This window comes from Nomascus leucogenys, chromosome 2 (genome assembly GCF_006542625.1).
Source record: "Nomascus leucogenys isolate Asia chromosome 2, Asia_NLE_v1, whole genome shotgun sequence".
Classification (NCBI taxonomy): domain Eukaryota; kingdom Metazoa; phylum Chordata; class Mammalia; order Primates; family Hylobatidae; genus Nomascus; species Nomascus leucogenys.
Genome location: NC_044382.1, coordinates 45,306,403 through 45,329,254, shown reverse-complemented (window position 1 = coordinate 45,329,254; position 22,852 = coordinate 45,306,403). Strand labels below are relative to the sequence as shown.

Here is a 22,852-nt window from a genome sequence, read left to right as displayed (position 1 = left end):
CTATAAAGACACATGCACACGTATGTTTATTGCGGCACTCTTCACAATAGCAAAGACTTGGAACCAACCCAAATGTCCAACAACGTTAGACTGGATTAAGAAAATGTGTGGCATCTATACACCATGGAATACTATGCAGCCATAAAAAATGATGACTTCATGTCCTTTGTAGGGACATGGATGAAACTGGAAACCATCATTCTCAGTAAACTATCGCAAGGACAAAAAACCAAACACCGCATGTTCTCACTCATAGGTGGGAATTGAACAATGAGAACACATGGACACAGGAAGGGGAACATCACACTCCGGGGACTGTTGTGGGGTGGGGGGATGGGGGAGGGACAGCATTAGGAGATATACCTAATGCTAAATGACGAGTTAATGGGTGCAGCACACCAACATGGCACATGGATACATACGTAACAAACCTGCACATTGTGCACATGTACCATAAACTTAAAGTATAATAAAAAAAAATTTCACACAAAAGCACAGGACCAGATTAATTCACTGGTAAATTGTATCAAACATTTAAAGAAAAAATAATTCTTCATAAACTCTTCCACAAAATAAAAGAGAAGGGAATATGTTCCAACACATTCTATGACTTCAGTATCAACCTTATATCAAAACCAGGCAAGACAACACAAGAAAACTACTGACCAATATCCATTATGATTATAGATATAAAAAAATCCTCAACAAAATACTAGCAAACCATATCTAGCAATATATAAAATATATATCACATATATATAACTTATAAAATAAATTTATAAAATAGATATATTTATCCAATTATACCTAATATCAAATCCAGGGTACAAAAAGGATTATACATCATTACCAAGTGGGATTTATCCCAGGAATGTAAGATTGGTTTAACATATGAAAATCAATTACTGTAATAAACAATAGGAAAAAGGGCAAAACCCTCAGTAGTTGCAGAAAAAGCATTTTGTCAAAAGGAGTTTTATAGTCACAAGTGTTAGTAAGAATATGAATTATGGGAACTCACACACTGCTGTTTCCAAGGAAAGCTGGTCAACAATTTTGGGAAAGAGTGTGGTGATATCTAGAAAGGAGAGTGAAGTACAGTGCCCAGCGTACACGCTAGAGGAACACTTTCACAGGTACATAGGAAGACATATACGAGAATGATTCCAGTTGCACAGCTTGGAATATCCCCAAATGGGAACTAACCCAAATGCTGGCTGTCAACAGTAGAATGGATACATTGTGGCATAGTTATACAAGGGGATATCCAGGAATGAAAAGAACAAGGTATGACTATAACCCATATGGACTAGTCTTACAAATAAGATACTGAGTTTAAGAAATAAATCTGAAAAGAACACCCACAACATGGTTCCATTCATGTGGAGTTCAAAAACAAGAGAAAGTAAACCATGTTGAGACACATTTATGAATATAAATTTAGATAACTATAAAGAAAGCTGGAAGATGATTATCACAGAACAGACAGTGGTCACCTCCAGGCAGGGAGGAGGATGTTGAGTAGGGAGGCGCAGGAGAGAGGGAGCATTTCTAAAGCACAGCCTAATTCCTAAAACACGGCTCTTGTCTTCATGATCATTCTTTTAACTGCATGTACCCATTTTCATCCCATTGTCTGTGTGCCATATGTCATAACAGAAAATGAAGAAAAACATTTCCTTTTCATCAAGTGGATTCCCTTACAATCTATGAATGTGCCAGTAGGTCAGCCTTGCACGTGGACACAGCTATGTGCAGGGTTGTGTGTTCAAGTATTCCTATGAGCACTCAGCTCTCACTCTAGTTAAACACGCTGGCCGGGATGCCGTGGACTGACGAAGAACATGAGGAAGCAGGGCCTCTGTCCTCCATGGAGAAAGTTAGCCAAGTTAGCTGTGGCTGTGGGACTTACTTTTCCAAGGAAATGGGGGTTTAAGTGAATGTGTGTCAATTCCAGATTCTACTCTGCCACTCCTCTCCCTCCATTTGTGGAGTTGGGGTTTTACTCCCTCTTCACATCCCCTTCCCCATCCTGTACTTCCTCCTGGTCATCCCAGAGCCCAGACCCTGGTGGGCTCAGCAGGGGCTGCCCAGATACCCCCTGAAAGGGTGGGGAGAGACACCCTCTCACCGAGGAGGTTTGCTCAGCACACCCCTCTCCTGCCAAAATCCTCCTGGTTCTCAGATGCCCGGCCTTCCCTACAGCACTGACTACAGAAGGCCATGTGGGCCTGGGTCTGTGAGCTGAGCCCCTGCAGACCCATGCTGGATGTATTGTGTGAGTGAGAAACTTTTACTGGGGTGCCGAGGTTTTGCAGTTGTTTGTTACTGTGGCATAACCTAACACTCCTCTGAAACCTTCATTTCTTTACGTGGGTAATAATTTCCACCTACTTGTGATGATTGTTAGTTCTCATCATTCCCTCCTCCTCCTCCTCCTCTCACTTTAAACTGGATGCAAGAACACTGAGAAACAACTCATTTGTTGAATTAGTCATGTACTTATAATCCAGACAGTGATTGTTTGGAAAATTGGAGAGAGGGATTTCTCCAATAAAAGACAAACTTGCTGGCTCATGTGGGGTTGACAGCATTCACAGGACCATGAAGAGTCAGATGGCATCGTTCATCCCCTGATGCTGGGGAGCATGGGTGATCATCTATTTCAGACTGTGTCTCAACTCTGCTAGGGAAACTGCTTAATTCCCTCAACATAGAACTAGTAGCTTGCACCATGTAATACATACTCCCAGTTAACTGGGAAACACATTATTTCAGTCACTTGTTTTAGATATGTGTAGGCACGCTCAAGTCAGACCTCACAGGGAGGGCATGGAAAGGGAAAATGAAATCGGAGGTGAGAAGATGAGGAGGAGTACAGGGAAAGAAAGAGGGCACAGACAGAGACAGGGAGAGAGAGAGAAGGGGGGTCGGAGAAGGAGGAACAGAGCGTGCAACTGCCTGGTGGATATACAGGTGGCTGGACCAGGCTCTGCGTGCTCACATGGACTTTACTGACATGTTACTACTTGGCTCATTTTGAAATGACCTCTCCATTGGCATGACCAGCTACTCTCCAGCTGGCCAAGTCCAGCCCACCCTGATTTTGTCCTACCCTGCGTTTCAAATATCTCCCAGTGACAGCTCTTCCTGCGGCCCACATCTGGCACTTCCTCCTGGCCATTCCAGAGCCCAGACCCTGGCGGGATCAGCAGGTGCTGCCCAGGTACCACCTGAAGGGGTGGGGAGAGCCATTCTCTCAGGAAGGAGGTTTGCCTTCTTCTGCCAAAATTCTCTTGGTTCTCAGATGTGCAGCTGTGCCCTCTGGCTTTGAGATTCCTGGGGCTAGAAACTCCCAACCAGAGAGTCTCAGTGGTGGCGCTAAGGTCGGGGGAAAAGGAGAGCCTTTCTGAAGGACGTGTCCTTTCCTGGGTCAGGCAAAGGTTATTTGTCAAAACCAGATCTCCGTCCCATTGAATGACAAACCAGTGCCCACTTCCCTGGAAGGAGTTTTTCTCCAATTAACTTAAGTCATGTACCTGCCTGTCTCACTGACAGGCCCCAGGGCCCTGGGAGAAGGCGACATCCCATCACTCGGCGGGGACACCTCAAACATTTGCTCTGTTAATTGGCTGCTGCCTTATTAAGAGGCAGGTCTCCTGCCGCAGCCTTCATTACCGATTTCCAGGAGTAACTAGGCTCCCCCACGCTCCAGTCACCGAGGCAGTTGATTAAATACCCTGATTCCCATGTCTTTGAACTCAGCAGCTTGCTGGCCGAGGCGTGCATTTCCCAGACAAAGGTACCCTTAGAAAGGAGCACACTTGGATCTAATCAGCAGCCTCTGTGCTCTGCCACTCCTCTCCCTCCATTTGTGGACTGTTCTTTTCTTCTGAGAAATCTGACACCTACATTCCCCTTTGGTCTTTCTCCCCTTAAGTTTGCATCTTACATTGTTTGAGTGTTTAGATATAATTTCAAATGGATATTGTTTAAATTATTGAGCTTCTGGAAGAAAAGAAGACTTTGCTGGGAAAAATGTGATTGGCAGAAAGCACCTCTGAGGCTGGTGGATGAGGAGAGGTAAAGACTTCTGGAATCAAGCTGCTTCACCACCCTCCTGCGGAACCCCTGCGTACTGGAGGTGGAGGTTGCAACGCAGGAAAGTACGGTGCAATGACCCCAGAGTGCAACACTCCATCCATCTATAGTCCAGGACAGGGACCGAGCCACAGGGTAGGAGAATCACACTGACTTGGGCATCCAAGCCACATTTCCTTTCTGAGTCAGTGGCCCGCTCTCCAGATGGGGTGGTGACAGGGTGCGCCCTGACGAAGGGCTGACACTTCCACAGGGCTGTTCAGGGCCCAGCCCAAATGGGACACTTGGCTCCTGTCAGTTGAAGGATTTCACTCAGGCCTCCCTGAGATGACTTGTACTTCTGCTTAGACAGGGACTGGCTAAGGATGGAGGAAGGCAGTTAGAACCATCCTGGGGTGGGCAGGTATGATGGTTAATTTTCACAATCAGTGCCTGGTCCTGCTGACTGTGTTTTTCCTAAGTTGTTCTCCGGTCTGCCCACTCCCCTGATTCAGGCCTCTGTGTGGCTTTGCTGAATGTCCTCGATGCCTCCTGCTGGGCCCCTGCCTCCAGGGTCACTCTGTCCCAAGGGCAACACAGGTGATTTTTCTGAACACCAGGCCTATGGTTTAAAACCCTAGAATGCTGCCTCCCCTTGCATCCAGGAGAAAGTCCATGCTCCTTAACCTGATGGTGCAGGTCTGGCCCCAGCTTGGCCAAAGCTCCTTTCCAGGCTGGCCCTTGCTGCTTTCTCTCTGCCCTAAACTCTGTATTTGGAGAAACACCAATTGGCTCGTGGCTCCCCCATGCTGGCTTCATACCCTAACCTTTGGCCTAGAAGACTCCCTTCCTCTTTCTCTAACCCATTTCTCATCATTTAGTACTCAGTCCAGATGGCACCCCCTCTTGGAGGCCTCCCCGTTCTTTTCATAAAAGACTGGACATGCTCCGTCGTGGCGCTCCCCACCCTGGTTTACAATAGGCAGGGGGTGTGTGTCCCCACTCAGCTCCCCACAGGCAGGGCCCTCTCACACTGCTCTTGGACCCCCACCACCAGGCCCTCGACTAGGACTGGTACACAGCAGGCACTCAGCACTGTTTGTTGAAGAAATGAAATGCGGAATTGCAGAAGCCTGCCAAGGCATGAATGGCCCAGATACAAGAATCACAGATCTTTCCATGAAATTGTGAAACACAAGAATGAAACTTGATCGGTGCAGCGTTGAAAACAGGGACCACTACTTTACTTTCCTCAGGAGTGTGAACAAACAGGCAGGATGAGGTTTAGAGCACATGCTGGTACCACTCATGGGTTCCTGTGTGATGTGCACTAGAGAAGCTCTATCCCTGATCACGCCCACCCTGAATTCCTTTTCCAAGGCTGCCATCTCGGGCTGCCCCACAGGCTCCTGGTCCCCCTAGAACCCAACCTGGGCTGCACAGAGGCTGAGTCCACTGGCAGCAAATCTAGTTAGCAGCTCGGTCCCGAGCCCACCCTGTCCATTGGCTCCTCTGAGGTGAGCCATACACAGTCCCCGGCTTTTTGCTAATTTTGAAAAAGGGACAGACTGCGCAGGTGCTCACTGCAAGGCCTCCTTCCTTTTTTAATTACAGAAATCATTATATACATAGATGGTGTGGCATAGTAGAAGGAACAAAGACAACAAAGAAACAAAGGTTTTCAAAAACCATCGCAATTCCTTTGTTGAGTCAAGAGTGGCTAACAACACCGGCATATGTCAGCTACATGTGCAGAAAGTTACCTTCAGAACACAAGTGAGAGTGCAGACACAATCTGCCCAGTTGCTGAACGATAATCACTGCTGTGTATGTTTTTTTAAAAAATTATACATGTAAGAGATGTGGCAGAGCAGACAGAGCAAAGACAACATTTAACATTTCAAATCAGTCTTTATTGCAGCTCTCCTCCTCACCGGTTGAGTGGTGTTGGGCAAGTCATTAAACCTCTGTGAGCCTCAGTTTCCTCACTTGCCAAGTTAGGGGTAATAACAATCCTTACCCTGAAGGGCTGTCGTAGGATTAAAGAACAGAAAGTGCACAGAATGCTCAGCCCTGGACCTGGCATGTCACATGGGCTCTTTGAGTTAGTTGTTACCCTGCCCTCCATTCTCATCCAATCTCTGGTTTTTTAAAAAGGGTAAGATGTGTAAAATCACAATCATTTGCTGCAAAGCTTGATGATTATAATCACAGCCAGCACAGTCTCTGTGGGGCTATAGCCACAGGAATCCTGGTGGTGCCTTCATTCCGAGTTCTTTCCTTCCCAGCCTTCTAGACAGGCACACTCAAGTGTGCATCTTGTTTTGTGCCAACTGTTTCTCTAAATTAGTATATGGGCTTCTGTTGGCATGTTTTACAGAGAGAAATCACATTTCTCAGCAGTGGACTTTGCCTTCCTTTTGTATAGATTCCCCATTTCTTCAGGTCTTCCTGATACCCACAGTTGTTTACACTGAGAACCACAGAAGTTTTTAACATGGAAAGTTTGTTCCTTTAAAATTGCTAGGAGAATGTTTATTGAGACAAGCCTGGCACATAAACAAGATCTTCATGCCACTGAAATTTGGCAGGGGGCAGAGGTGGGGACACTGGCGAGAAGGAACCCAGGCAGAAGTGGAGACACAGAAAGGAATGACCGAGAAATATGGGCGTTTTTCTTCCTGTGCGATGAAGCCCTCACCCTGTATTTCATGTGGCATTGGCAGGGACTTTCTTCCTTTGTAATGTGCTCACTGGGGTTGTCACATCACATAGCCATGTGGAGACAGCCACTGAAGTTCAAAGACAAGATGGGTGTAAATGTGATTCATTTCATTAAAACAACTGGGTATACAATACTTGATGTCTGCGGTAACTCTAACTTCTCCTCATTTCCCTTTGGGGAGTGAGAGTTTTTAGATACCTGCTGTCTGATCAGTTGCAAGTGCCAAGTCTGGTGGAGGAGGAAGGAATGCAGCCATAACATCAGCAAAGCTGCATGAAGTATTTCCCTTTGCTGCTGCCCCTGCCCTGTACCTCGTTGTTCATGTCCCACCCACCCACTCTTCCAGGTTCAGGTCAAGCCCCACTCCCCGACACATATCCCTCCTAATCATGGGAGTGGCCACTGACACACAGTGAAAGGGGATGGGCAGGTGCCAGTACTGGTGCTGTCATGTACAAGTTCAGTAACTGGGAAAGTTATTTGGCTTCCCTTTGCCTCTCAGTAAACACCAACTAGGAAAAGGAGTGCATGAGATGACGTCCATACAGCCCCTGGCGGTGGGCTGGCAGCCTGGCACATTCTCCGTGAATGAGAATGTGTATTTCCCATGATCCTATCCACACCACCCTGATGGCCATTCCTTCTTTTCTGCAAGGCTGTGTCCCATGGTGGCCCTTTATTGCCTTGGGGGTTGAACTTCTACCCCTATCTCTTAACAGGGCAGCTCTTCTACTTTCTTTGCCTTTTCTTGGCAACAGAGTTTGGCTCTCATGCATTTCTCTCTAATTGGTTAATCACGTTGTATTGACTGCAACATTAGAACCAATAGTTCAGGCCTTCCCAATAGTCCTGACCATGTCACTGGCATACTGACAACGCCCATGAACAAAGGCTACATCACACAAGGAAGACACAGTATGACCCGCTGGGGTTTTCTTCCACTTCAGTTGCAGCCCTGCATGCTTTCTGGGGAGCACACTCTAGCCACCGAGATGAAGGCATGGGGAGGCCCAACCGTAGGGTCGAGCACGTCAGTCAGTGGCTGATCCTTCCCATGGTCTCTGGATACACCAGAGAAGGCAGGAGGTGAAGTCTCCCAGGTCAGCTGGGAACAACCAGGGACACTTGTCTGGGGCTGCGTGAGGTTCGTTCTGGGCTCTGATGGAATATTGCCTTCATGTGTGCTTTTTAACATGCTGAGTCAAGAATTATGCGTGATCTGTTGAAATTCCCATAAGTCAGTCAAGAAAATTAAGTGCACTTAACCTCATCATTTATTCTTTGCAATTTTTGGTAACTATATTTGAAAAAATTATTTAGACACCTTCTCATTTCAAGAGCCTCTGTCCTCACCTAAGCCTTGAGTTCCTCTTTGTCAGATTCTCTGATTTCTCTGTAGAATGTGAGGGGTTCATCTTTCACTTTTTTTCCCAGCCAAGAGTACGCGGGTGGTGTATTATTTGAACCCTTGCCTAGCAGAAAATACTTTTTATTGTTTCCATACATGGATCACCATTTGATAAGTGTAGAATTCTTGCATCACGGTCTTATCACCCCAAAACTCCACCAATGTTCTTCATTGCTTTCTTGCTTTTTAATATCGCAGGAAAGTCCAAGGACAGAATGTTTTTTTCCTTCACACCAGACAGTGTCTGAGACTCACCTTTGACACAAATGTAACTGAAGGGGAGAAGCTGCCCCTGGGCAAGCTGGTCAGCTGAAACCACTCGAGAGCCCCCAGTGCAACACCAGGTAGGATTTTTTTTTTTTTGTCTGCTTTGTTTTCCTCTTCCTGGATACTTCAGATCACTTTAATTTTTTTTTCAAAACCTAAAATGTTAGCAATTATATTTTGACTTATTTGATACATCTTTCAGCATAGGGCACTTTTTTTTTTGGATCTCTCTTTGCTTATTATGTCCATTTGAATTGCTCTGAGGTCTTGAAGATAACCAATCACTATTATTTTAAATCTTTTATCTCTGTCTTACATAACTATCATCCTCTCCCACACTATTTTTTAAATCTTCTTCTTATTCTCGGTGTATTTGGGGAGTGGTTTTCAAGTTTGTTCCCTGTATTGGAACAACTATGATTTCTGTATTGTTAATCTTTCCTTTTACTGCTTGAAGTAGAGAAGGAACTTCTGCAATTGTATTTCAGGTTCTTCATATTCTTTCCTTACCTCCCCCAGCTTCCATTTTATTTTTGACTGTGGCTCAGCCAATTTACAATCCCATTTTTTATCTCATTTCAGAGTTCATGTTTTCTTGAATTGGGAGTAGAACACAGTTGCTGTCTAAAATGTGCTTCTGTTTCTTGTAATAATTTTTCCCCAAAGCATGCTCTTTTGCTGTATCTTAAGTGTGTGGTCTCCTCCTCCTCTGTTGCAGAAGCCAGCTTCCCTTTCATTCTTGTTCAGACAGGTCTGTTCAGGCTTCACCTCTGTTTACTCTCACCACAGCCCAGTGAGACTGACCAGACTGGAATTACAGCTAAATCCATGGTCACTGCCATGACATATGGCACCTGGAGAGGGGTCTTAACTTCCCTGTAACCAGCATTCATGGCTAAACAGTTAAGAGACGCCCTTGAAAATCTGGAGTTCTGCACATGGGTGGGAAGGAGAAAAAGCAAGCTCACTGTCTACGGAATTAGGATGATGTGTCACTGACCCTTTCTGGTACCACCTCTGCCCCTACCCTGGTGTCCCCTTCTGAAACCTCCTCCTTGGTCTAGGGTATTTCTTCTTTTGCAGCTTTGCAAGAGACATCTTCCTCGCCCCTGCTTTCCTGTCCATCACCCACCTATCCAGAAAGGTTCTGTCCTTCATAACCTCTGATGCCTCTAATCTAGGGTTCCCCAAATCACTGGACAAGCTTGCATGGAGAAAAGATTAAAATCTCAGCTATGAGGACTCGTGCAGACCTGGGTCTGTACAAGCTCCACCTGACTAGATATAAGCAAAGATCTCTGCAAATCCCTATAAAAATACCTTGGGTTTATTATATTTTGATGGAAATATGGATCACTGGATGAGCATCTGAGAAACAGAGACAAAAATGGGGTGGAGAAAGACAGAGAGAGACAGAGATGTACAGGTGTATTGGAGGAAGAGTCAGAGAGCTAGCCAGGCCAAATGAGCAAGGGAGGCAAAGGCTCAAAGAGGCATTTGCTGGACCACTGTAGACCAGGCCTTTGGGCACACCTTAGCCAACTGAAGGGGGCATGGGGTGCACTGAACACAAGCAGTGGAAGAGAAAGCACAAGTTCCCTAAGGAAGACAAGAAAAGAGAGATGGCTGCTAAGTTCCTGGATGAGCCCTTCTTTCCAGCTACAAAGAGAAATGCACAACTCAGATCACCCTGCTTATAATAAGTGGATGGAGTTCACTGCATCTGGCTATTTTAATTACCTGCAAGCAAAGTGATTTTGCTACTTTCATTTAGAGGAGCTTTTTGAAAGTACTTTTCACTCTGATTACTTTCATTAACAAGTGATCAAAATGCATCAAAGCAGAGATGAGCACACAAAGAAGAAAAGCAGAGGGAAGAACTCTCTAGGAGATGTCCAAACCCAGCAGTCACTGTGAAGCTCTGTCTTCCCTCATTAGCCTGGAGAATACATGTGTTCTGGATCTGGTCCTCATGAGGCACCCAGGTGCAGGACTGGGCACAAGCTCACCTACAATCAGGAAACATGGGTGGTTCCCAGAGACCCAGGATGCTGTACAGGGCTGGGCCCCAGCTTTCCGTAGTTCTGTCCCTCAGTTCTCCTGACCGAGGACTCAACTCCACAGACCTTAAATTCAAGGTTCGGTGTGGTCTTGTTCCTCATGCATCCAATGAGCCTGCTCTGCTGGGAAGTGTTTACTCCTGAAGACACTCTCTGCTGATGGAGATGAGCAGTCATTTACTCTCCCCTGGGTCACTGCCTCCTAATCCCCCTCATTTATTTCAGTTAATTTGACACAGTGGCAAGTGCTCCCCCCTAAGATGGCCCAAAATGGGTCATTGCTTCCCTGTCCAGAAAAGCAGGCAGAGAGGCTGAGTGCCCATGCCAGGCACAAGGGCTGGGGCGAGGGAGGGAACAGTCCAGCCCCCAGGCCTCTGCTCAATTCTTGTACCCACTGTCCTCCCAGCCACTGGCCCCTTAAATGCCTTATATCACCAGGCAGCAGAAGAACCTGAAAGGGATCCCACATCTAGAAAAGAGCATGAAAGTCCTGTCCTCGAGCTTGCTAGTGAGCATAAAACACTTTGAGGCAGGCGTACAGAGACCACGTATTTGAGTTGTGGCTGGTCTGACAGCTGCTGAGTCTATCACACAGATAATTAGATAAACTGCTTGAGCACAGAGATTCAATACATGGTGTCATTTAGCAGCTGCTACATGGGGGCCTTGATCTTAATTGAAGGCACAATAGGGGAGAACCTTAAAGGAGTCCCAAATCAACTTCTTCTTGCTCCAGTAATTAAACATCTGACTCCTGGTGATCATCTGAAACCTCTCGAGTGTTGGGCATAGGGTCCACTCACATGGATCTGAGCACCTGAGCCACCGGCACCCCTCCTGTCCACGCAGGGCCTTCCTCAAACAGCCTCCTGCGGAGGAGCCTGGGGAGGAGGCTCCATGTCACTCCCTCCCCTCGTCAAGGCCACTTTTGGGTGGGCCTCACAGAGTAATGAGAAGGGCAATATAGCCAAGTGGCAAAGAGCTTGGGCTTCCAATGGCCAACAGGGCCCTATGGGGAGATCAGCCCCATCAGCCCTCTGACTTGCTCAGTTTCTCTCTGCTTACTCACCCTGGTCCAGCAACTCTGGCTCCCTTGTGAGCCCCCAAACATGCTAGGCAAGCTCCCACCTTAGGATCTTTGCAAACTTTGTATTGCCACTGCCTGGGATACTCTTCCCCCAGATATTCAAATGCCTCACTACCTAACCCCCAAGCCTGCTGCAGGCCTTTGCCCAAATGCCACTTCTCATATCAGAGGCTCTGGCTAACTGCCCTCCTGGCTTTATTCTGCTCCATGGCACTTGTCACCATCACATAGACTTCATCTCTTGTTTACTGTCTGTTTCTCCCACAAGACTGTACCTGCCATGGGGACTGGACTCTGTTTTGTTCCCTGCTGTGTCCCCACATCTCCGAATAGTATCTGACTCATAGTACATGAATGTTGCTGAACAACTGGACAGAAGGGTTCGAGCAGGACAGTACCACGGTCAAAGTTCCATCTTGGAAAGCTTACTCTAAATGCCATATGGAAAGTGGATTTGAAGAAGCATCTGACCCAGGGCTCAGAGAATAGCTAGGAGGCCATAGAGGTCATCCAGCCAGGAGATGATGGTGGGATGGACCATCCCAGGTGGAATGAGAGGTAGACTGAAATGTGAGGAGAGGTCAGGGATGAAGATATGGTTGGGTCTTTGCTCATGGGACAGTCTGGGTCTTTGAGGCATGGCTAGAACTGTGAGAAGAGAGCCCCAGGAGACACACCTGGAAGCAGCTGCAAGAGAAGGAGGGGCCTATGGAGAGTCAGAGGGATGGGGGCTGGTCCCCAGAAGACAGTGGAACAGGGTTGCAGGGAGGATGACAGAGCTCACTGCAGGAAGGATGCAGCAAGACCAGGCCTGGAAAGTGCCCTCTTGGCATTTAGAAGGGAAAGGTGATCTTAGCAAAGTCAGTAGCAGGGGTAACAGGACAGGAGCTAGATGCAGATCCTAGAGGGCAGAATTCAGGGAAGTTGCAGAAGTGGAGACAGCCAGTGCAGGAGATGCTCCGCGGCCTGACAGGGAAGAGATGAAAGGCTACCCAGGAGGATGCTGGGACAACAGCCTGCTCCTCTGGGCTTTAGGATGAGAGAGACTAGTCCGCCGGCAACCAACGGGACTGAGGAGTGCACAGCAAAGGAGGGGCTGGAGAAAGGACAGGGTGCCAGAAAACAGCAGGAAACAATGTGGGGGACTCGGAGGCTGTAGCTTGTTTCCATAAGTGAAATCAATGCACCGCGAGACTTTCTCAGCTCAGTAACTTCTTAGCAATTTTTAATTACTGGAACGTAATTAATTCACTCAAAGTGCAGCAGTTCTGTGGAGCACACCACACATGCCGAACTGATAATATTCTTGCACATTTGTGGGGTGCTCACACCAAGACAGTTCCTTGCATAAAACCTGGAGGAAATATCCAAAGAACACACATATTTGTTTTAGGTCACTTTTCTTGATCCTGGAAGCAGATACTGTAAATGGGACAACTGAGCTCCCAGGGATGCTGGACTACAGGGCTATGAGTGAACTGTCAGTTCAGTCAAGTCCTAGTTGTTTTCACAGATGCTGACAGAATCTGCGGAGGAGTAAGGAGAGGATATCCAACTGAGAGACAGTCCGTAAAGATTCCCGTTTGTGCTTGAGGTCTTGGAGGCATCTCTGGCTAAAGCAGCCCCCAAAGGATAACCCAGAGAGTGGAGATGTGTGGCGTTTCTTTTGGCTATAAATTCCTTGAGGTCAGGCCTGGTGTTCTGATCATACTGGTATCCTCAGGTCCTGGCACAGCCTTAGCACCCAGTGGGCATTCAACAGATGTCTGTGAAGGTGAGTGGCTTGGCAGAAAATAGCCAAACCCTCCTCTGTGGAGCTTAATATGAAGGCCAGGAAGAGGGCTGGGGACAGGGAGACCCCTTTGCAAAGACTGAAAGAACAACAGCGGCTACTGGACAGAAATGTGGGTAGGCCCAGGAGTGGAAGGGCAACTGGAAGGACAGGAAAGTGAGTCTGGAGAGAAAGTGGATGCCAGCTTCCAGAGCCAGACCAGGCTGAAGGTGGGCTTGTCCCCAGAGGCTCTGCCTGCTTTTGACCCCAGATTCCCCTGGCAGCCTTCTGGGTATCCCTGAGTTTCCTACTCATTCCTTAGAAAGGAGACAGGGGTCTGGTTTCCTGATGTCCAGAAGCTCTGTGAGTTTGGGATGATTGAGCCAGCTTTTCCTGGAGAAGGCATAGCTGGCTTCTTAATGACCTGCGGAGCAGGGAAGCCCCGCCCAGCAGTGGCATGCAAGGCCCTTTCCACTGCCCATGGCTCCTGAGCCTTCCTTCTGCACCAGGAGGTCTCCTAGGGAAGAAGCATAAAGCAATTGCATCTGTTGGGGACATGCCTTGCTGAGCCCTAACTAAAAACAGCCACAAAGCTGTGAGTGCCTTTGAAGGGCCTGCTGCAGCAGCAAAGGTTGGGCCCTGGCTTGACTCTGCCTGTGTGACTTGGGACAGGTACTAGCCCTTTCTGGGCTTCAGGGTCCCTCTTTGGGAGATGAGAATGTTGCAGTAGCTTATCTGACACTGAGAGGTGACAGCGTGCTGGCAGCCCTCGCTCACTCTTGATGCCTCCTCAGCCTCGGCGCCCACTCTGGCCATGCTTGAGAAGCCCTTCAGCCCCCCGCTGCACTGTGGGATCCCCTCTCTGGGCTGGCCGAGGCTGGAGCCACCTCCCTCTGATTGCAGGGAGGTGTGGAGGGAGAGGCACTGGCGGGAACTAGGGCTGCGTGCAGCACTTGTGGGCCAGCATGAGTTCCGGGTGGGCATGGGCTCGGTGGGCCCTGTACTCACAGTGGCCAGCTGGCACCACCGGCCCCGGGCAGTGAGGGACTTAACACCCAGGCCAGCAGCTGCGGAGGGTGCGCCGGGTCCCCCAGCAGTGCCGGCCCACTGGTGCTGCACTCGAATTCTCGCCGGGCCTCAGCTGCCTCCGTGCAGGGCAGGGCTTAGGACCTGCAGCCCGCCATGCCTGAGCCTCCCCACCACCGTGGGCTCCTGCATGGCCTGAGCCTCCCCAACTAGTGCCGCCCCCTGCTCCGTGGCGCCAGGTCCCATCGACCACCCAAGGGCTGAAGAGTGAGGGCGCACTGCGCGGGACTGGCAGGCAGCTCCACCTGCAGCCCGGTGCAGGATCCACTAGGTGAAGCCAGCTGGGCTCCTGCTGTCTAGTGGGGACTTGGAGAACTTTCATGTCTAGCTAGAGGATTGTAAATACACCAATCAGCACTCTGTGTCTAGCTCGGGGTTTGTGAATGCACCAGTCAGCACTCTGTATCTAGCTAATCTGGTGGGGACTTGGAGAACCTTTATATCTAGCTAAGGGATTGTAAACACACCAATCAGCACTCTGTATCTGGCTAATCTGGTGGGGACCTGGAGAACCTTTATGTCTAGCTAAGGGATTGTAGATACACCAACCAGCACTCTGTATCTAGCTCAAGGTTTGTAAATACACCAATCAGCACCCTGTGTCTAGCTCAAGGTTTGTAAATGCACCAATCAGCACCCTGTGTCTAGCTCAAGGTTTGTAAATACACCAATCAGCACCCTGTGTCTAGCTCAAGGTTTGTAAATGCACCAATCACTGCTCTGTGTCTAGCTAATCTAGTGGGGACTTGGAGAACTTTTGTGTCTAGCTCAGGAATTGTAAACACACCAGTCAGCACCCTGTCAAAATGGGCCAATCAGCTCTCTGTAAAACAGACCAATCAGCTCTCTGTAAAATGGACCAATCAGCAGGATGTGGGTGGGGCCAGATAAAGGAATAAAAGCAGGCTGCCCCAGCCAGCAGTGGCAACCAGGGTCCCCTTCCACACTGTGGAAGTGTTTGTTCTGCCGCTCTTTGCAATAAATCTTGCTGCTGCTCACTCTTTGGGTCTGCACTGCCTTTATGAGCTGTAACACTCACCGCAAAGGTCTGCAGCTTCACTTCTGAGGCCAGCGAGACAACAAACTCACAGGGAGGAATGAACAATTCCAGACGCGCCATCTTAAGAGCTGTAACACTCACCGCGAAGGTCCGCAGCTTCACTTCTCAGCCAGAGAGACCACGAACCCACCAGAAGGAAGAAACTCCGAACACGTCCAAACATCAGAATGAACAAACTCCGGACACACCATGTTTAAGAACTGTGACACTCACGGCGAGGGTCCGCCGCTTCATTCTTGAAGTCAGTGAGACCAAGAACCCACCAATTCCGGACACAACACCGGTCAGCTTGAGTTCAGACTACCCTGCTTGGCACACAAAGCCTTTCCCCAGCTTGCTGTGATCCACTTGTCTGCCTTTACCCCCAACTATGCTCTCCCCCACACCCAGGATCCCATAATCACTTGCTCTTCCCTGAGACTGGAGGTACTTCATGCCTGTACCCCTAGAAAGCCTTCTCCACCCTCTCAACCTAGCAAACCTTCCCTTGCTCTTCAAAATCCACCTTGAAGGTCCCCTCTTCTCCAGTACCTTCTCTAAACATTCTCATCCTCAGGCAGATGAATTCTTACCCCAGGCTCCACTGGCATTTCCTGAGAGCCCAGAGGTGCATTCTAGGAGCTTTGTCCAGACTGGGGATCAGAGATACCTGATTCTCCCCTTGCTTTTCTACTAACCTGCTAGATGAACTTGGGTGGCTCCTTACATCTCTTTTCAAAAAGCAAGACAGAGAAAGTGATCATTAACTTTGATCAACTGGAGGTCAAATTTCTAGTCATTCATTAAATAAATATGGAGGGCCAATGTTCTTCTCTCCCCTCATTCACAGGAGGACCTACCATCCCTGACCTCTTAGCTCATTACAGAGTTGTCACATAAATGGGCAAGGGTCTTATAGCTTGTTGCATCTGCTCCTTGAACAAGCCGTGATGTTACAACGGCACCAGCATCAGTGCTGTTGACACTGCTTAGAGAAGAATGCTCACTGCACGCCAGGTGCTGCTCCTGTCATACTCACAACACTCTACGAGGTAAGTGCTGTTATTATTCCCATTTTACAGATGAGGTAAATGAGGCACAGAAAGCTCATGTGCCAAAGCAGTGCCCTCGAGCACGTGCCACATTGTCCCATCAGCCTGGGCCTCCCTGATGCTTCCACAGGCCCCAGCACCTCTTGCTATAGGGACTGCTCCAGCAAGTTACACCAAATCCCCTATCAATGCCTGACAGCATCACAGCCCTGCAGCAGGATCTCACACATCCCAGGAAGTGAGTCTCCCGCTGAGAGTTGGACTGGGCTGACTAAGCTGGGGATGTAAGAAGCTTTCCCTGGCAGGACAGAGAAGACTTGTGGAAGTATAGAAATGCCCCTGGAGGTGTGGGGCCCAATTTAAATTCCTAAAGTAACAAGACTCAAAGTAACAACAACAGCAACAAAATAACAAGAAGAAGAAGAAGGAGAAAAAAGGCTCTTTGGCAGCAAGCTCTATTTGCTCTGCTAACTTGCAACAAAATACTGAGTTTTTATGTCTGTTTAGTAACAAGTAAGAAAAAAAGATGTCTTAGTGAGCCTGTAGTATGTTTAACTTGTTTCCAAAAATGGAAATGATTTCCTGTCTTTCATTAGCTTGGGAACTCCCCTCTGAAGCACCCAAACCCACCTGCAACCGCCAGCAGGCTGAGGAAGCTGAAGGGGCCCCTTAAAACGGAACCTCTAACAGTCCCCTTTCTTCCATAATTTCACGGTTTGTTTGGAAAACTGCCCAACTGTGACATTGTATCATCTGGTATAATACAACGCTGGCTTGGTGAGTGATTGCTGAAAGGGAAGCTCATCTTCGTGAACAGCGTAGGAGATAAAGCGTGAATTCAAAACCAAGAAAAATTAGTTTAAAAGTGCCAACTAATACACAAATAGGAATGCGATGTCACAAGATAACTTTGAAAACACAAACTCTATAAGAAGTTAGACAGTGAAATCCACCCAGTACCTTGGCATTCTCTTGGTAGGATTTGGTGTTGAGGAAAAATGTAACTCTAATTTTGCTACAAGAAGAGATACATCTTTCCCACACCCCCTGTTGCCCCTGACTTTCATGAGACCCTGCTTGTGACTCAGGAGATCTGGGATCAAAGCTGTAAACTCTAGCTGCAGCAATCCTTTTGAGTCTGGTTGATTTCCCGTACATGCTAATGATCCCTAAATGATATATTTCATTTTACATTCACAAGGAATCCCATTGCCATAGCAACTGGAATGTGATACCAGAAGTTTTCTTGTAAATGGGATTTAGAATGCTGCCTCTTCTCCCTTGCAGGGTGGTGAAGGCTATGTGTCCCCCACCAGTCCTCAGGAGAACCCCCTCCCTGACAGGAAATCAGGGGCTCTGGCCACAGACGGGGAGCTCTGGACTGCAGCAGCTTAGCCCAGCACAACCCATCACTTCTCTCCTCTTGCTCCACACACTCCAGCTGCACAAGGAATTGTCCTAATATTGACTTCTGGGGGCAGATAAAGTCTCAGAGAATGAAGACACAACTTCTTCTTGTAAAGTCTGATAGAAATAGGGAATGAAAGATGGATGATTGTAGAATTTTTGCTTGCATGAAAAACAAGTTTTTTTTTTGTTTCCTGTATTAATAACTCTCTGGAAATTTAGGGCAAATGACAAACTGTCATTCATGGATCTCAAGCTGTTATTAAATATTCTGCTGCCATTGTGGGGTGGGGACTGTAGGAACTTGTTCTTTATATCCTCCTTTGTTCCAGGACCCTCTGTCCCCACAGAGGCTCCCGACAGTGCCTCTGTCATCTATTTCGTTCTACTCCCCCTGGAGCCGTGGTTCTGGTGAAGGTGACGTGCTCACCCTAAGGCACTCACCTCGGGGCTGGCCTGCCTTCCATCGGTCAGGCTCCTGTGAATCAGTGCCCAGGTCTTTCCTGTTTGCCGGGCACTCCCTATAGGAATGATTGAGAAGGAAAGGCAGCCCAGCTCTCCTGCCCTCCCACCAGGACTACAGCTGACCCTGAGGGTGAGGCACTGAAGGCTTTCCAGTGGAGTCCAGACCCAAGAGGCCATCTGCAGAAAGAGAAGCCCTGGCTCTAGGTGGACACTGCTGGGACAGGCCCCAGCAATGAGTGTCTGGCTGACACTCATGTCTTCCTCACCCACTCTCCAGCTACCATTAAATAATCTGGGCCCAGAAATCTCTCCCCAAACCTCCCAGGCAGAACCGTTGCTCCTGCCTCTGCGTTCTTCACAGTTTGTGCATCTCTCTACTCTCGGCCTGTGGCCACGCTGGATTAGAATAAATAATGACGGCAGGTCTCATGAACACCAAATCCAGGCAATGCACCAGGCAGTGTGCTAAGCGGTGTTTGTGCAGCCCCTCCTTTACTTCTCTCCATGGCTGCAGCAGGTGGGTACTGCCGTTAGTCCCATTTTACGACCAAGGAAAAGGCCCAGAGAAGCAGAGTGATGCAACCAACACCACACAGCTGGGAAGTACCAGAGCTGGGATGCCAGCCTTGGTCTTTCCGGGAGCTCATGGGCGCCACTCTCCACCAAAAAGGGGTCCTTAAGAGAGGAGCTCTGCTACACCAAGTGGGCGGCAACTCACAATCTGTGAAAACCTCAATGAGTCAGAAGGATTCGATGGATAAATTCAATCAGCATGAAGCAGAACTGAGCCCTGATCTGCTCAAGGCTGCCTGCCCCCCGCTCCACGCCAGCTTGTCCCCATCGCTCCTCACCTCAGTGGGTTTTGTGGTGGCTGGTTTTTCCCTCTCATTAAATGAGAAATGTTGTTTGAATAACCGATGGTGAGAGAGGCTGTGCACACTCTGATGCAGAAATAGAAACTTTTAGGAAGATGCAATTTGGAGGATATTGGAAACCAGAGAATGGAACATCAGTCTATAAAATTCAACGCGGCCAATAAAGCTGGAGCAACTGGTCAAGTGTTTTAGTGTGCACGGTTGCAGAGGAACTGGCAGCACGTGGCCGGGCAGTGCTTCCAGACTGGGGACGTTTTTCCTAGGCTCATTTTGGCCTCATTTCCATAATGTGTCTCACGATCTCTGAAGCACCTCGGCATTAGCATCATAAGCACAGCTGTGAAAGTGTCCAAGACCATTGTCATCACCGGGTAAAGGTGCCTTTCCCAAGCCCTGCCCTGCTTAGCATTCCATGCTGCCACGACTGCTGAGTGGAGTGGCCCATTAGGTGGGTGCAGGTGACACAGATAGATGTAACAGAGGCCAACACACCTTTGCTCCACCACCTGAGCCGTGAATCCGCCTCCACTCACGTGTCACATGCATCATACCATCCTCAGTGGGGGTCTGTGAGGGTGAGGCAGGAGCTCTGCCCCTTCCCACTTGGTGCCCAGGCCTTTACAGCCTGGACTGCTCTCACGCCTTTGTCTTCTAGTGTTGCAGGCGCTTGGCAGGTCTCTAGTCCAAGCCTCCTCCTCCCCTTCCTGTGCAACCTAAAGCACATTCCTGACCTCATGCAACTCCAGGTGGGCTCTCCTAGCTCAGGCTATGTGGGCCTGTTCCCATCTGCCTGCAAGCTGCTTCTGTCTTCTACACATTTCCTAATTCATGTATACCCATTTTGTACACAAATATTTGTACACAATAAATACTTCTACAGGCCACGGCATGTACTATTTACCAGGGCCACATCAGTCAACACAGGATGTGCATTCTGACTCTTGTATCTTCAAGCATCTGGGAGCCATTGAGCATTTTCTTGGTGCAAGGCACGGTGCTAGGTGCTAATACATAAGCACATAAAACAGCCATAGCCACTGCCCTAATGGCTCTTACCATCTAGTGGGAGCTGGTACTTCCCTTCTTTTCTGACTCAATCTCAGCCCAAAGCATGAATCCTTGGCCCCAGCTCCACAGACATGTTCTGATGTCCATGCAGGGGCTTCCTTGTCTTGCTCAGAGGTGTTCTGGACAGGCAAGACATGGGATGCCTTCCCATCAACAACTGCCCCAGGCCAGAGTTTGTGTCCTTGCCATGCTGGGAGCCATTGTGCTGGTGTCTGCCTGACCACATTCTATGCACGGCACAGCCTCCTGATTCATGGGACTGTGCAGAAGGGTAAACATGGTCCTTGTCACAACCTTGCAAAGGCCCATCCTATGTGGAGACCTGGGTAGTGCCCTGTTGCCTGGTCCCTAGTGAACCTGTACCAGCCAGGGTTTAATTTGACCTGCCTGGATTCTACTCCCCAAGGAGCTTCCTCTAAGGGCAGGGGTCTCTGGAGGTGGGACACAGAGTATGCATCACCAAAATGCCACTGCTGCTATTTTGTTACACACCAGTCATTGTCTTTCTTTCCTAAACATATGTAACTTGTAGACTCAGCACCCAGGTCACTTGTCAAAAAGGCATTGGAAGATCCATCACAAAACCCAAAACCACAGGGCAAGGGCCCTGTTCCTACCTTTGAGGAAACAGTCCTTGCTGTGGATGACAGTGATCCTCTTTCCCAGGAGGCAAGCAGCACGGTGGAGCTTACAGTGGTTTTCATAAAACCTCCCATCAGAGCCACACACAGGCACGTAGCTGGGCCTGCATGCCTCCAGGCACTGGCATTCGGGCTCCCCTGTCTTCCTGCTGAGCACGCACCGGCTCCCTCGGCTGCAGAACTTCTTCCCGCAGGAGGCCAGCAGCTCGTTGTGGCTGGAAAGCCCTGCCAGACACACAAACACAGAGGGTCAGCTACAAACACTCAGAGGATCTGGGGTCAAGGGCTTCCTTTGTAGCTCACAAGCAGACTCCATTTGCCTGTATAGCCAAGCTACTCAAGGTGGGGCCTGGGGGCTTGGGGTCTCCTAGGGAGTCCCTGTCCCTCCAGGAGGTGGCCATTGGTGCCAAGAAGGGTGTCCTGCCTTGCAGAGCTCAGGTTTCATGGCTGACTCACTCTGAATATCTGAAACACAACACCTTTCCATCCTAGGACCCAGCTAGGGGCTTTTGATAAACTCTTGGTTTATCTTTCTTAGGCTTACTTTTCCTGCTTCTAGTTGAAAAATGAAACACCCAGCCATTCTGTGCTCACAAAGAAGCACCTTACACCGAAGGACAAAGCCTGCTACTACTGCTCCCAGGCTCACAGTCAGCCTCCTGGACTAGAGGCCTATGAAAATCAATCACTTTTTAAAAAAGTGGTCCCTCCCACCCCTTGCCTGCAATACCTTTTCCTTCCTTCCTTCTTTTCCTTTACTGTGTCATGACTTTGGACCAGGCTGTGTACTAGGCACCTTAGGGGTCTCAAAGATGAACAAGTCATGCCTTTCCCTCTTTCTGACTTTGTCATTCTGTAAGGTGGTGACATGTATGCAGATCAGGCAAACAGCATGGGAGCCAGGGAGCTAAGTTTGGGAGAAGTAACTGGGAGTGGCAGAGATCACGGAGCGGGTGATGTGTCAGTGGGCCCTGCAAAGGAGAGAAGGGTTTTCCCAGAAACACAGCAGGCTTGAGCCAAGACTCCCCCAGCCGCCCTGTGGGTGGCATTTGCAGGTCTCAGGTAGAAGACTAGCTGTGAGTAGGAGTTTTGTAGTGTGATTTCTGGGAGACTTGGAGAGAGCCAAGCAGAGAAATTTAGGTACACTACTGTAGGCACTGGGGAGTCACTGCAGGGAGGAAATGTGGCATAAGAAGAAAGTCATGCTCCAAGTATTCAGGATGGGGGTGGGGGTAGCCGAGGCAGGGAGACCAGAGGCTGGCCATTTCCTTGGGGGAGAATGTGGTTCTCCATGACACATGACATCAGGGGCGACACCAGCAGCCTTTCCCCACCGCCCAATCCTTTCTAGCACAATGTTGCAGTTATGGGCAAGAAGGCTGAGCCCCTGGAAATGGCAGCTGCCACATTGCTTGAGTGTCCCCTGCACCCTACAATACCCACAGTGATCTCAGGCAGCAGCACCCAGAGCTCACACACAAAGAGGGCAGGGCAGCTGGAAAGGGCACGTTTAAGTGAAAGGCGAAACAGGCGTCCATCACCAACATCACACTGCATTCTGGGAGTCTGGAAATGAGATAATCGACACATGTCACTGAAGGTACAGATGGAAAGTTGAGAATGACACAGGGACACCAAAAGACAACTGAAATGTGAATACAGATTTTTATGGCCTCAGAAGACTTTGCTTTAAGTGTTAATTAAATCTCCATCAAAACACTCAGCAAGACAGAACGGCCCTAGTAATCATGACCGAACTTTTAGCCCTGGCTCCTACCCATGGGATTAAAATATCTAAGTAAAAAAGAAGAAAAAAAAAAA

The 22,852-nt window shown here is 48.6% G+C and overlaps 1 protein-coding gene across 3 annotated transcripts in view; it reads right to left on the bottom strand.

The window, feature by feature from the left end:
• FSTL4 (follistatin like 4) overlaps nucleotides 1-22,852 on the bottom strand; it is a 420,631-nt gene that overhangs the window by 190,149 nt on the left and 207,630 nt on the right. For all 3 annotated transcript variants that reach the window (XM_030829211.1, XM_030829231.1, XM_030829222.1), the window contains exon 4: nucleotides 21,008-21,256. In XM_030829211.1, the coding sequence (XP_030685071.1) occupies nucleotides 21,008-21,256 (249 nt within the window). The remainder of the gene's footprint in view (nucleotides 1-21,007; nucleotides 21,257-22,852) is intronic.